Below are 15,583 nucleotides of genomic sequence, written 5' to 3'. Positions count from 1 at the left end.
GATTGAATAGAATTCTAATTACTAAGAAGAAATTTTAGAAAGAAAGAAGGAAAAGATCCAAGAGAGAAGAGGAAAAAAAAATGGAATGAGAGAGGGAGACCACGGGCTTTACAGTAATGCTAGAACATATTTACATCAAAAGAATAGTAAATTTGTTAGTAAGTTTTTTGAGTATTTGCATTACATAAACTCTGATTACAAAGTCAATAATTTAATATATGCAATAACAGTTCCCGATTCAATCAAGCTAAGTAAAATAATATATATTATAGGACATACTCACTATTTTTGTAAGGGTCAAAACGCTAAATATAACTATATATAATATATATTATATATTATATCATTTTCGTGTTTGGCAAGGACCTAATTTGTCAAAAGAAAAACAACCGTGTACAAAATCTAAGATCTTGTAATCTTTTTTAAGAATTGGGACCAGGTAAATGTTTAGTTTACAAATTTATTTGAAATAAAATATCATTAAGACAAAGATTTCATATACCAGTAATAAATTAAAATTTATCATACATGTATTTTTAAAATAAGGATCAAATAAATTTGTAGTTTGAAATTGAAATTTGTTTATCATATATTTTGATATGTATTGGTCCTAAAACTTAGAAATAAATAAATATAATTTTTATAATTTAATTATATTAAATTTTTTACATATTAAATTTATAATAATATTATTTATTTTAGCTTCTTTTTATTTATAGTTGTTAGATTTTTATATCTAAGAGAGTTGAACTCACAAGTTTTCTTTCCTTTTTTTTTCTTAGTTACCAGATCACATTATCACTCATTTATTTTAGTTTGTTGTTATAATTTCATTAATTACTTTTTAGTTCAATGTATAATTATTTAAAAAAAATTATTCTATTATCTTAAAAAAAATGTTTTGCAAATGTGGCGAAAGGTGTAAATTTGTCACGGGAATGCCTCAACAACAAGTAGGATTCAAAGTGAGTGACGACAAGCATCTATCCATGGATATTCATCATTAATGGTATTATATCAAGTTTAAGAATATTTTCATGTTCGAGGTTTTTAATTTGTTTTTCGAGAGAATTTAGGCGGTGTATCTGAGACGAGTTATACTAGTTTTACATATTTTTATTTTAGTAAAATAATTAAATTACATTATTTGAAAATTATTTATTTTTCATTTCTTTTATTTTATAAAACAACTAAATATTAAATTATTTTGTATTTAGTTTATTTCCAATGCTTTTATTATCTCTGTTTCTATATTTATTTTTTAACTTAAAAACGTGTATTTGAATGTAATGGACCACAAAAATGTCTTTAGCCAATAGATCTAGCAAGGGGTCATGTTAGTTTTCTTTTTTCTTCATTTAATTATTGAGAAAGTTGACAAATAAACTGTATCTATAGTCTAATATAATTTATAAAAACTAAACTTAGGAACAGTGACATAATAAAGTTTAATGATAATTTACAAAGATATTTAATCAGCGAAATTATATCTAACTCACTTGTTCATTAATTGAGTTTGAGCTGAATTAAAAATATATTGATCTATAATTTATTAGTAATAGTTTTTTACTATAATTATTATTTAATTATTTCAATTATATAAATTGACATTTAGTTATCAATTATTTTTAATATTACAATTAATGTTGCCTTATTTATATATTAAATTTGTTTGTTTGTTTTATATAGATTGCCATCTTAATTTTCACCCATTATTTTTACAATATTATTGTACAATTATAGTTAATAATTAATGAAATAACATTTTTATTTTTTATATTATTATTATAGATGCTATTCACTTTTATTATATACTTTAATAAATACATAAAATAAATTTGATAAATATTCTTTAAAAAGTTAAGACATACTCTACTTGTAATAATTTTATAAAAATAAATTAATAAAACATTATTTAATAAGTTAATAAAATTTATTTTAAAATGTAAATATTTAAAAAATTTAACAAAAAAAAAATTAATCAAATTGACCGAACTTATTTTTAATTTATCTCATATGATTTAGGTTAACTCACTTTTAGATCATCGGTGAAAACTGTATTCTTTCTGTATAACAACAACCTGCATGAAATTTCTTGTTTTTTATATATAAGGAAGATGAGAGAGTGATTAGATATCATATCCTTTCATAAGCTTTCTCGATTCGTCGCGCTGATATGTAATGCTAATACTTTATTCATGGTGTTTCTTTGGTTCTGGATGAATTAAACTCATCTGAATTATTTTATATTCAATCACTCACGCAATGGTTGCTTTTCCATAATTTTAAAAAAATATATTTAACCAAAATATTACTTTTAATATATGAAAAATGATTTTTGATTATTAAATTTTAAATATTAATACCATGTTAGAAGTGAATTTTAAGTCTAAATCAATCCTACAAAATTGCTTGTAGATGAAGTTTACACCTCACTTATATTATTATAAATTGACATTATCTTTACTGATACTTTCAACAAATCTCTCACGCCGAGATATATCCGTTAACGATCCAATATAAAGTGAAACAGAATATCTAAAAAATTCACTAATAATTTTAAAATATTAAAAATAGAAAAATAAAAAATAAAAACCACTACCGTATAAGGTTAAAAAAAAAAAATTGCATATTATTATTTTCTTTAATATATAAACATAGTAGGTCCTGCGCTTCTCAAACATCCAAAACATTAATCCATCCAGTGCTCACTCACGTACTTTAACACTCTCCAATAACCTTCACCTCTTAGTTTACCGTTACTACCAAAAATGGCTACACTAGTTTCTGAACCATTCCAAGCCATGAGCTTGAAGCATGTTTTCAGTGCCTCGGGCATTAAGGGCAAACGAGTCACTGCACTGTCACCACAAGAAAATGCCCTCACTGATTTCATTCGAACAATCATTGCCGAAAAACCAGACATTGACTCTCCATTCAGCGTCCTAGATTTGGGGGTCGTAATGGCCTTGTTCGAAAAATGGGCCACAAAACTTCCCACAGTCCAACCCTTCTACGCCGTCAAGTGCAACCCCAACCTCTCCCTCATCGCCGCCCTCGCCGCCCTCGGCACCAGCTTCGACTGCGCCAGCAAAGCCGAGATTCAAGCCATTTTATCCCTCGGAGTCTCACCCGACCGCATCATCTACGCCAACCCTTGCAAACCCGAATCCCACATCCGATACGCCGCCACCGTAGGCGTCAACGTCACAACCTACGACTCTAAACACGAGGTAGAAAAGATACGCAAATGCCACCCCACGTGCGAGTTGATCCTCCGCATTAGGCCGCCGCAAGAAAGTGGAGCGCGCACCAGTTTGGGCCTCAAGTACGGCGCGCTTCCCGAAGAAGTCCCGGAGCTTCTGAGCGTGGCTCATGCCGCCGGACTCAAAGTTACCGGCGTGTCCTTCCACATTGGAAGTGGTGGAGGCGACGCGCAAGCTTACGAAGGAGCCATATCAGCGGCAAAGTCCGTCTTCGATACGGCTTCCCGACTCGGCTTGCCGAGAATGCGTGTTCTCGACATCGGCGGCGGCTTCACCTCCGGGCCGGTGTTCGACGCCGCGGCTATGAAAATCAACGCGGCGATTCAAGGTAGCTTCGGGAATGAAGAGGAGCTGGTGGTTATCGGCGAGCCGGGTCGTTACTTTGCCGAAACGGCTTTCACGTTGGCCACGAAGGTTATCGGGAAACGCGTGAGAGGTGAGTTGAGGGAGTATTGGATTGACGATGGAATTTATGGAACGCTTATTAACATTGTATTTGATTACGCTACCGTCACGTGCATGCCACTCGCCTGCACCTCGAAACCTGAGAACCCTTCTTGCATGGATTCCAAAACCTACTCTTCCACCGTGTTTGGACCAACCTGCGATTCACTTGACACTGTTCTGTCAGATTACCAGCTTCCGGAGCTGCAAGTGAACGATTGGCTCGTGTTCCCAAACATGGGTGCTTACACAACCTCGTCCAGCACTAACTTCAACGGCTTTAGTTCCTCAGTGAAGTCCACATTCCTCGCATACACCAACCCTATTACGCGGGAACAGACCATGTTGTAGTCCAATCCCAAACTGAAGATGGGCTTTTCTTAAACATGTGTTGTTTTTGATTTGTCTCTCTTTTGCTTGGGAAAGTCAATAATGGCGGAATGGGTGGTGGTGACCGCCGCGTGGTTTCTCTCTTCGGTGTATTTTTTTTTTCATTTTGTAATTTCAGGGCTTTTTATATTTTGGACTATGTTAGAATTAGAATTTGTATAAATGGGTTTATTATTTTCTTTTTTTGAAGATGGGTCAAGTTGTTGGACGTGAAGTCATCTTCCCTAACGAACTTTTTTTTTTTTTTTAAATAATGTAGTACTATACTATAACATTTTTGCTTTTAAAAGAAAAATAAACAGTAAAAAAATTAATAGAATAAAAGTAAATTTTAAATTAATATATTTTAAAAAAATAAATAACTTATAAATTTAAAAAACATTGATAACTTATAAATTTAAAAAAAATAACGAAAACTGAAAATTAAAAAAAAAATAATCAAAACAGTTCATTTAAAAAAAAGGAAAAAAATAATTGAAATATTTAAAAAAAAATAATGAAAAGTGAAAAACTAAAAAAAATTAAAACTGAAAAGTAAAAGGAAAAAGAAATGAAAAGTGAAGTCGTCATGCTACAGTACGATTTCACTTCTCAATTTAGTAGAAATCGTTATAAAAAATAACGACATTATTTTTTTTTAAAAGAAAAGCAAAACCGGTATGGAAGAGGACGGTTTCACCCTTAAAATCTTTAAAAAAAAATCAACTGATCCTATTTTAAATTTTTTGATAAAAAATCCTCATATACAAAAAAAACCTAATTTCAGACACCTAACTTAGATGTTCCGATAAACTTGGTTTATTGTTCATACTCTACTTTTGTAAGTTTCATGTTTTATATTTCTTTCTTTTTCGTTTTTCGTTATGTTTATAGGATAATAAAAAATAATTAGATTTTTTTAATTTTATGAATTATTTGAAAATCAACAGTAAAGAAAGAAAATAAACAAATATAATAATTTCTTTAGGGTAATGGTATTTCAACAAAAAAAAAACTAATAAAATTTTACAAACTAATTTTTTAAGATAAAAAAAATACTACTTTACTACTTTATTTTAATTAAAAAATAATTATTATTTATACAAACTTTATCAAATTTGTAAAATAAAATCTTTCAAACAAATAATTTTCCCTTTTTTATAACATCATACACGTAAGAGTTAACTGGACTATACTTACACATTCGCCTAGGGCACAGGCTGCAGACCTAGGTGCGATAAAACTTATGAGCTTATCTTGACAGAAACTATTAAAATTGTGATTCAATAGGCTTCGTCGTACTAATACGTTATTTTTTTAACTTCAACCAATTATTTAATATTTTTAATTTATAAGGTTATTATAACGAGTATTTTAATAATTTAAATGAAGATGAATATTGTGATGGATATAAAAACTATTAAATCTTATTTTCGTATCCAATGAAAAAAAGTATGATATTTAATATACTCATACTCGATAAAAGTATAAATTTTCCGTCAAAACAAAGAGAATTTTTTTTTTGAACACCCTTACGACAAGTTTGTTTGTCATTTATACATATAACATCTGAATCAATATGTATAATATGTTATTGTATAAATTTTCTTATAGTTGAATATTAAGCTTTACACTTCTATGTTACAATATATATGATCTTATTTATGGAGAAGTTGTAATTTAAAAAAAAATGTTTAATTGGGCAAAAAATGATTTATTAGCCTGTGGACCTATCGCTACCTACACTCCCATCAAATATTTTCTCCCATCCCGTCAAAAACTTCCTGAAAATACTCTCCATAATAAGAGGAGCGATTTCGTTCGAATTTTTTTTTTCGAAAAATAAATTCTGATTACAGGGTGTAGGAAGCAATTTGGTAAGTTACAAAAAGCAGTAGCCCAAACATTTTAATTTGACATTTAAGAATGGATCGGATTACTTATAGCCATACCCATGATAAAAGATAATTTCATTATTCTTCTTTTTTTACTTTACAAACTACTTTACCTTTGTATCTATGACATAGATAAGTAAGTCTTTTACGAGTTGTTTTTTTTCTTCTAAATTTTAGGGATTAAATTCATAAATAAACCTAAATAATGAGTAGAAAGTTGCATAGTTTAACAAATTCAGCATGAGGAATGGAATTTTTCCACTCTGGTAATCATAGAAATCATATCACAATTTAGTGGGGATAAAATTTTGTTGGCAACATTATTTTAACTATCAATAAATAAGGATAACAAGTTGTAAGTACTGAAGAAGAAAATTTTCATATCCAATTTTTCCTATAAAATATTTTAAAAATAGCTTTAAAAACTATTTATTTTTTGTTAGATATAATGTTTAAATATATATATATATATATATATGTATATATATATATATATGTATATATATATATATATATACATATATATATATATATATATATATATATATATATAATACCTTCGCAAAACATTTTCAAGACAAAAGAAAATTAATTTTTTTATAGGTCCTTACAAAACAAATATGATTGTATTGATTTTCATGTTACTCTTTGCAAAACATTTTCAATAATTTTGAATGATATGAGAAAAAGGTAACGGTTCTCTCTATTTTGTTTTATTCCTTTTTACTTTAATTTTTAACTATACAATATCAAAATAGTTTAAAAATAAAATTAATGTTAAGAAAAACATTACTTAATTACTCTGAGATTATTTTTTTTATACTATTCATTTATTTGTTAGTTATTTTTTTTATTCATCAAAATAAACGGAGATAATTTCTCTTAATTATATTTTTTTCGTATTTTTATTTATCTAAATAATCGTATATTTAATTGTATTTGTGGATTGATTATTAGTAATAATCTCAAACTCTTTATAGGATCTAATGTGTATGTGTGTTTGGTTTTCTGTTGGATACATCCAATATCAAATTTCTAAAATGAATCTATGTTAAAAAATTGTTTAAAACATTCCGAATTAATTTTTAAAATCAATTCAAGACGATAAATTGACATTTAGACAAAAAACACTCTAAATAAAATCAATTATTTTCTTTTATTTAGTTAGATAAAAAAAATAGAAAACACAAAAAATAATGTGGTTTTCTTGAAAGTTTGTGGTGAGTGTCTTACCAATAAGATTCACCACCACCTTTTTTTTTCTTGTGTTAATTACATAACAGAGATTCTACTGCATATGTATGTGACAGTGAAAGAAATGAAAAAAAAAAAAAAATCTACGCCACGTCAGAGGATAACATCTGATTGAACCAATGGCAGCAATGGTGATGAGATGATGAGATAAAATCTTCACTCTGCATTATCTGCATCACCCATTGCTCCTCTTCTCTCAGCCACACAAACACCAATCCACACCTTTCTCCATTCTCTCATTCTATAAAACACAACTTTAGCTTTGCAAACAAATTTGATTTCCCCTTCCACACTCAAACCTCACTCGCCACACCTTCCTTAACGAACAGACATGGCCGCCGTCACCTCCGCCGCCGTCGCCATTCCCTCATTCACCGGCCTCAAGGCGAGTGGAGCAACCAAAGCGAGTGCCGCAGTTAAAGTCTCAGTTCCCCAGGCCCCGCGCTTCGGCATCAAGGCTTCCCTCAAAGACCTTGGAGCCGCCGTAGTGGCCACCGCCGCCAGCGCCGTCCTCGCCAGCAATGCCATGGCCGTTGAAGTCTTGCTCGGTAGCAGTGACGGAGGTCTGGTGTTCGTTCCCAGCGATTTCTCCGTCGCCTCCGGAGAAAAGATCGTGTTCAAGAACAACGCAGGGTTCCCGCACAACGTTGTTTTCGATGAGGACGAGGTTCCCAGTGGCGTGGATGCAGGATCAATCTCCATGCCCGAGGAAGAGTTGCTGAACGCACCTGGTGAGACTTACAGCGTCACTCTCAGTGCCAAGGGAGCCTACAGTTTCTACTGCTCGCCTCACCAAGGAGCTGGTATGGTCGGAAAAGTCACTGTTAACTGAATCTCTGTGTCTGTGACAGAACAACAAGATTCCCGTGGTTCCTTCTTGTGATCTTGTTTTTGTAGAAGAGCTTAATCTACATCGTTCTTGTTATCATGGGATATATATATTGTTTATGTCATGAATGAACCCATATTATGCCTTTCTTGTAATTCATTTACTTCCTTTCGTGGATTAATTATTCTCCCTTTAATCCTCGCTCGTGTTGGTTCACTGGTTAAGTAACTATTATTTTCTTTGAATAATTAATGAAGTTAAAGAAATACTGTAATCACTTCCACGGATGACCAGAAACAAGTATACTCTATATTTAAGAAATTAAAATTATTTAAATCTTAAAAATTTGAAAATATCTATTGTATGTCAAGATAGTTATATCATGCAAATAAGTTTATTTAACTCTTCTTTTTGTTGATCTTTAAATTGTTGGAGCTGAGATTCATAATTCATTACGAGATCGTACATATTTTTTTCTCTCCTTTAATGAAAAGACTACAATGCGATGCACTGCAGAAAATAATATTTACAATTACGAAACGTATAGAAACCAAATTGGATATTAAGAATGTGCAGTTATAAGAGATTACAAAATTTACGAGTACGGATTTCACTCTGTTCAATTATATATATTAATTTATGGTATAGAAAAACATCTATCTATAATATAAATTAGCGATATATAAATATATTTGATACTGAAATGTTAAATTTGCATCGGCAGAGTGAGTAACAACTGTTGTCTGATTTAAGAATTGGGGATGCAAATGTACAAGTGGAAGGAAACGAATGAATGGTTTTTGGACGTTAGACCATTAGGCAGAAAAGAATTGATGAACATGTACAATGTGGGCGTAAAATGCAGTCCACTAATAATTACTATACGCAGCCTGTAGCATACTATATATACCTTGTAGATGATTCAAAAAATGTTTTAACTTTTTCTATACCAATTGAGCACTCTCATCTGAGGCTTTTTTGACGTAGAAATTAAGAGTGTCTGCTATGCCTATGTGGTTAATGCATCAGGAAGGTTGGATCTGGAGCCAAGCACCTTGCCTCCAACATCTGGGAAACACTCAAATCCAGGTATGGACTTTACCTTCCCATTGGCATTTATATTCACAGGATATTTCAACAGGTGCCCTTGCAATGGATTATTATCGTCAGATGTGTACCTCCTCCAGTTATCTTCAGCAATACTGTTCACACTTTTCACGCATTCCAGACTTTCAGGATCCTTGAAGCAACCTTGTATGCACCCTATGTGTTCTGCCCATAAAGACATCCTATACCCATATACCTGCAAATACCGTAACTAAGTTTTCTCCAATGAAAGACAAGCCTGATTCAATTCGTGACCCAATTTTACAAAAAGGTTCATGCGGAGTGACTCTCCCTAGTTAAAGGGGTGCAGAATGTTGAATAAGCCCGAGAGAAGTAGATAACTAACTAACTCAATTTACAGTATATACACTCACACACACACACGCACCAAAAAGAAAGTTATGTAAAATAATAATTGACAGCATATATTTAATGATACAAACCTGACCATGCGGATGTCCCTTTTTCTTACCCCATGTATGATGGGGTTGATACGCACCCATTGCTATCTCAGTGTCTCTTGATCCAGCCATAGATCGTTGATTGATATTGGCAGACCCAAGAATTACATATTCGTCATCCACAATCATTCCCTTGGCATGTACATAAATCATGAACCTTCGGAACTTTTGTGAGGCTGAAATCTGATTACATAAAGATGTTAATGTGATTAGATGCAAAACAAGAATAATAACCCCGAACTACTTATCCACCAACCAGTAAATTGGTCATTACTTCGCAATTAAAAAGCAAGAACTTGTTTTCTAAAATCTCTCTCATTGTAACTTGATATTAGAAATAAAAAGAAGTCTTTAAAAATGGAATCAACATTAAACGAAAAGTGTTTTAGAAATAATGTTACTAAATAAGCTGAAGTAAGTTCAACTGTCAATTGCTTGTTTATTGATTCGTTCCTTTAATAAGGTACCAAACTCAGAAAAATATTTGAACGATTACCGTTTCGCCATTATCTGGAGACGAACTACTTGGACTTAAAAAGTCATTTTTCAACGGCTCTCGGTTTCCAAGACAATAGAAGTTGAGATAATCTTGTGGATGATGGTCAAGTTCCATAACTTTTAATTCCCGAGCTATGACACTATACATCATTTGCATAGTTTGTGCCTGAAAATGTGAATTCCTTTTTAATTAATAAATATAACACTTACAATTGATCAACGAACAAATTTTTCCTATTTTAGACTTTTGCATGATAAGCTAGCAACGTAATTTTTTAACTAACCTGCCAAAAGAGTATCTCTTGCACAGAAGCAGAGGAAGGGTTACCTTCGGGCCACATTGGGATGACTATATAAACTGTAAATCTCTCCTTGGATCGTATCTTACTAACTATCTTCAGTGCCAACTCCATCGGAATTAGGTTATCAGCACCTGATCAATGAAAAAAAAAATGGAATTTTTGATAGGTAGAAAATGTTACAAAAAAAATATAGCGAAAAGAACGATGTCAATAACCAAGTTTGGTCCCACCAGGTGGGCTTTTATTGAGGGAAAAACAATGATCTTTCAAGTGATGCAGGTATTCAGGACACACAATCGTAGTAAATACCTTATAATTTACTTAGACCCAGTTTTTCATTCATCGAGTGTGTTAAGCAGATGTTCGATTTACACCATGGGACCTAAAAGCAACGGTATGGTGATATGATCCAAACTCATTCTTACTGTTAGGCCCAAAGGAAGAATAATAGCATATTTTGTCTTCTATTAATGATATTCAAAAAGGATATTATTAGGAATCCATTATTGTTTCTGTATTGTGTGTAACAACATTATTCTAGGATACCGACGTGTGTATCATTCTGTTGGAATCATAATTAGGTCTATTTCTATTTTTTCCTTTTGTTTAAGGAATTTTGTAGCGTTCTCTGCTTAAAAGCAGCAAAACCATGCTACAGGCTAAATACTAGTCATAGGTGCTTATATAGAAATTGTGAGCACTAAGCAGATGCAACAAGTTACATGAGTAAGTATCAATATTCTGCCAAAACCTGCATCTTTGTAAACTGGCCAAGCAAAGGATGATCCAACAAAATATTGATTCTCGATATAAATAAAATGTTGAGCAGATCTGATGGCATGTATATACGCTGTTTGAATACTCTTGTCTATAACCAGATTTTTTGCACACACAAGGTTCTGCAATGAATGGCAATAAAAAAGAACTTAACGAGACAGGGGAATCCAAAAAGTTGTAAGACATTATTATAAATATTGAGAAACTCAATGTTTGGATAACTTACCTGGGTCTCAGCTTCAAATACATCCTTAGGAAATCCTTTCAAAGAGCCAGAATCTATGGATCGAAAAACCTGTGAAAAACATAAACCAAGTACAACTAAACAAATTCTCTGTTGAAAAAAAAAACGGAACAGAAGACAGAAGACAGTGAACTAGTGACCTGAACATGCCAATTTTTAGGATCGCCTTCCTTCGAAACCCAGAGTTCAGGATCATCAGTTTGAATTAATTCTGAAGGACTAAGGATCCAAGAGATGCGTTCTAACTTGATCAAAGAATCATCGTGCCAGTGAGACACTCTTTTGAGCTTTCGACCCAACTCAGACCATCTCGTGGCCTTTTTCCAACGCTGCTCAAAATTAGCGAGTATATCATATGCAGCAGGGCCTTCAATTTTGCAATGTAAATCATGCCATGGTTGCCTTGGACCTTTGGTTCCCGTCTATTAAGAAAAGTGGAAGACGGGACACATTTCAGTTGGTAACCGTACACTTACGATCTCAATATCGGTATCAAAACAAACATCAAATGACACTTTATATTTATGAAGCAACTACATGATGCGAAGTGCCAATATCAACAGTATTTATAACAAGCTAAACCTGCCGAATGAGTGAAAGGCCTGAAAGCTTTTTGTCACTATTTTTAACATGTTAAAGAATTATAATATGTTAAAACAATGTCCTAGTGAATGAATATCTATACATCAAACTAAGAAGTCGCTATTAGCTTATGAACATGTATACTCTTATTAATTAACCTCACAGAATAAAACAACTCTACTTTTGCCTATTAGAGAAGGAAACAGGAACTGGACATAAACATATATCGACCTAAGAAAAAACGCTTTTATATGTGTGTGTAATCGATGCATGTTTTAGAATGCAACAACTTCTACGTCCTCAGAGATCATGAACTTACGCAAAAAGTGGGGTTATGATAATCGTCCTGATAAACAGTGTCAATATCGCGAAAAAGTCTGTGCTCAGGTGTATCATAGCGGCCATCACAAAGATCTAGACCACCTATAAATGCAGTTATCTTCCTATTATTGCCATGTGCTTGAGTATCCACAATCACACATTTCTGATGATGTGTAAAGAGCGTTCCAACGACCTGAAGTTTGGCGCCAAGTAATATAGTCAAAACATGTTATCAAATTTTCAAAAACAAAAATAAAGTGTTTTTAGAAAGAACAAGCAACTTTGTTGAGATTGAAAAAATCTCAACTGTTGATTGTTAAATTAACAATTTTTTTTTTCTGGGTTAACTGTTAAATTAACAGTTTACATATGTCAGGCATGCAATTTGGACAACACAAAAGGAAGGGTTCCAACTAATTCAGTGACACATCAATGCAAAGTTCAAGGCAGGAATTTATCCTGTGAATGGGAATTAACTTCCTGTTACACTTTGCATGATCTTGTCAAATAAATTGTTTTTTGTCTATTTCTCTCTTCATTAACATTTATAGATTTTGATATGGCCTCCCCTGTTTACTGTCTATCAAGACAAAGAAGTATTATTTTATCATGTAAAATTTTAACTTAGGATCCATCCCTCCTATGCATATATTAAAACTAGAGAAATATTCTGAAGACATGGAAAACGAACGTGATCAAGTATCTAGAACTTTGTAACAGAAAAATGAAAAACTCTGGGAAAGCTGCTAAACCATAGCATAAAGCATGCCTGCTGCCTGAAAATGCTAAGCTTACTGCTGGCATATCTGGGTGACAGTAAACATCTAACTGAAGAATGCTTGAAAAACTTTCGAGTTTCTTCATCATGTGTTTGCATTACTCCAGCCTGCAATCAAATTTACAAACTTGTAAGGTTGCAAAAAGAAAAAAGTTAACAGACACCATATCCAACTAGGCAGAATGCCAAACAAAGCATATATGTCCAATTGGTTTAGATGTTCAAGCAACTGGGAAGTACAAAATCGAAGTGCATATAAGTTAGAAATTAGATGATGAACACACAGTCATGTGGCTATACAACATATCAATTGAATACGTAATTTGTCACTGGGTATTAAAATAAAGATTGAAGAGCAGTACAACTGTAAGGACCGATTTGAATACCAAAATCCAATATCAGTAACGGAGGATCATCAGACCATTCCTAAAAGTTATGTCACAAGCATGTTCCAATAAAAGAACAAAAATCACATCAACATGTTACTCCTCAGACTTTGTAAGCTAAAAATATAAATAAAAACTTCATTTACAACTATGTCTGGATTCTGTTAGGGAAATAAACTCTGTTTTTTTATCATAATTGGTTATTCTCAGTGTGTTTGCGCACCTATATTTTGTGTGAATCGAAGTTCTCAAATAATTAAGATTTGAGTTTCTTTTGGAAATTCAGTTTACACTATACAATTTATCAATTTTGAATAAAAAATGCAATACGTATTTATATGGTGAGAACAATTCCTGCTAGAAATGGAACAAAGATGAACAGTACTGTAATAAATGGATGCTTAATTTATTAAGTTGGTGGTGAGTTGTCACATGTCAGTTTAATTGACAAAAATCAATCAACTTACAAAATAGCAAATAAATACAAGAAGATTAAATTAAAACTGCAAAGCTATCATTCATCAGTCTGTACAGTAAAATTTCCATTTAAAAAAAAAAAAAAAACAAACAAACAGAAACACGAATAAACATTGCCATCGAACATTCCATTTTTTCACCACAAAACAAGTACTGAAACATTCAATTTTCACCACAAAACAAGTACTGAAACGTACGTACCGTGTTAATGAAAAACTTGCTGTGCGAAGTCTTATCATCCCAAACCAAAAGTAAAACTCGCAAACCTTCTTGGGACTTGTACTTCAGCAACTCCCCCAAATTCAAACTACCACCGCTTGGTAAGGGTTTGGTAGGCTCTCTCACGAGCCTAACCTTGTGGTAGATGGACCAACCCACAATGTAAACCAAATGGTGCGCTTCCAAAATAGCGTGGCATATATCTTCCCAGCACCTCCCATGCTCAAACACCACACCCTCCTCTAACTCAACCTCCGGCAACATCGCCTCTGGCACGTGCGCGTCCTGATACAGCGTCACCGCCCCTCCATGCCGGACCGGGAAATACGAGTCCCGAACCACGAACCGATCCGGATCCGGTTCTTTGAGAGACCGGAACAAGCGAATGTCCTCGCACTTCGTGAATTTCATCGCTAGGCACAGCGCACAGTCAGGCTTAGGCGGCTTTCCGAACGAGCCGATGATCGGAAACCAGTCGCTGATTGGTCCACCTGCGAGGATCCTCTCGGCGGAGATGGTGACGATTCCGATGAGGTCGGCGCCGAACATGTCGTTGTCCTTCACGAAGAAGTCGACCTGTGCGGCCGGGTGCGCGAGTGGAATCTTGAAGTGCTCGTCCCAGGCAGGGCTCTGCGAATTCGAGATGACGCGGGTGCGCGCGACGGTGGCTCCAGCAAGGCACACGGTGACGTAAGGATCGCTGGTGATGATCTTGTGGTGGTGGTGGCGCGCACGGTGGAGCTTCCGTTTTGCTGAGATGGAGGTGCTGCAAGTGTTGAGGGCGGAGAAGAACCTTCGGACACGCTCAGAGAGCAAATCCATGTTGGGAAGGCAGCGAGCCTCGACGATTACCAGATCGAGGGTCCCATGGAGGTAGACCACGGTGCTGTATTTTTGAGACATTGTGATGGGGGAGGGATCACCGGCGGGTGAGATTAGATTGAAGGAGGTTCTGGAAGGGAGAGTGATAGGGAGCGTCGTAGAATAATGCAAGGCGGAACCTTCGAACGCTCGCTACCACGATACGGCGTTACGGAGGTTACAGCATTATTACTCCTCCGTCGGTTTATTTTTTCGCCGGCGAAACCCAATGGTATGTGCAATAAATATTATAACTTACTTAATATGGTGGCGTTAGCGGGAAAGAGAGAGTAACGGGATTGACGTTCTCTGCTGTTCGTTGCCGTTGGCGTCTAATTTTGGACACATCAACACGTGTAAATGGCAGATTTAGGGGACGTGCAGTGGTAATGGAACAAGATCCACTCGTGTGAGTCCAATAAATACTTTGTGGGCCCTTTTTTACTCCTTTGGGCCTGCCCTGTCACCTCATTCCATTTTCTACCTTAACGTATCCATATCCATCATTAATTA

At 33.9% G+C, this 15,583-nt stretch overlaps 3 protein-coding genes across 3 annotated transcripts; 2 read left to right on the top strand and 1 right to left on the bottom strand.

Annotated features, from left to right (window-relative positions):
- Window positions 1–2,670: 2,670 nt before the first annotated feature.
- LOC114196020 (ornithine decarboxylase-like) lies at window positions 2,671–4,061 on the top strand. Its single transcript, XM_028086507.1, has one exon. The coding sequence runs from the start codon at window positions 2,772–2,774 to the stop codon at window positions 4,059–4,061; it is 1,290 nt and encodes a 429-aa protein (XP_027942308.1). The 5' UTR covers window positions 2,671–2,771.
- Window positions 4,062–7,448: 3,387 nt separating this feature from the next.
- LOC114195932 (plastocyanin) lies at window positions 7,449–8,255 on the top strand. Its single transcript, XM_028086380.1, has one exon. The coding sequence runs from the start codon at window positions 7,560–7,562 to the stop codon at window positions 8,058–8,060; it is 501 nt and encodes a 166-aa protein (XP_027942181.1). The 5' UTR covers window positions 7,449–7,559; the 3' UTR covers window positions 8,061–8,255.
- A 480-nt stretch (window positions 8,256–8,735) lies between these two features.
- On the bottom strand, window positions 8,736–15,112 carry LOC114162149 (phospholipase D delta-like). The gene is made up of 10 exons (XM_028045937.1): window positions 14,192–15,112; window positions 13,119–13,235; window positions 12,348–12,542; window positions 11,587–11,868; window positions 11,429–11,497; window positions 11,177–11,324; window positions 10,408–10,556; window positions 10,122–10,289; window positions 9,608–9,808; window positions 8,736–9,360 (listed from the first exon to the last, which is right to left on the bottom strand). Exons 1-10 carry the CDS (start codon window positions 15,110–15,112, stop codon window positions 9,067–9,069), a joined length of 2,544 nt encoding a protein of 847 aa, XP_027901738.1. The 3' UTR covers window positions 8,736–9,066.
- Window positions 15,113–15,583: the final 471 nt, after the last annotated feature.

This window comes from Vigna unguiculata, chromosome 9 (genome assembly GCF_004118075.2).
Source record: "Vigna unguiculata cultivar IT97K-499-35 chromosome 9, ASM411807v1, whole genome shotgun sequence".
NCBI classification, from domain to species: Eukaryota; Viridiplantae; Streptophyta; class Magnoliopsida; order Fabales; family Fabaceae; genus Vigna; species Vigna unguiculata.
The sequence above is the reverse complement of the archived record's forward strand: the minus strand, read 5'-3'. Positions and strand labels throughout refer to the sequence as shown.

Bases quoted from the DNA above. Each gene is read 5' to 3' on its own strand.
- LOC114195932 (XM_028086380.1), top strand. From the start codon at position 7,560: ATGGCCGCCGTCACCTCCGCCGCCGTCGCCATTCCCTCATTCACCGGC.
- LOC114162149 (XM_028045937.1), bottom strand. From the start codon at position 15,112: ATGTCTCAAAAATACAGCACCGTGGTCTACCTCCATGGGACCCTCGAT. The intron at 11,498-11,586 runs GTCACTAGTTCA...TGTTTTTCACAG, and splicing joins CTAAAAATTGGCATGTTCAG to GTTTTTCGATCCATAGATTC. The intron at 9,361-9,607 runs GTTTGTATCATT...CGGTATTTGCAG, and splicing joins AGGGACATCCGCATGGTCAG to GTATATGGGTATAGGATGTC.
- LOC114196020 (XM_028086507.1), top strand. From the start codon at position 2,772: ATGGCTACACTAGTTTCTGAACCATTCCAAGCCATGAGCTTGAAGCAT.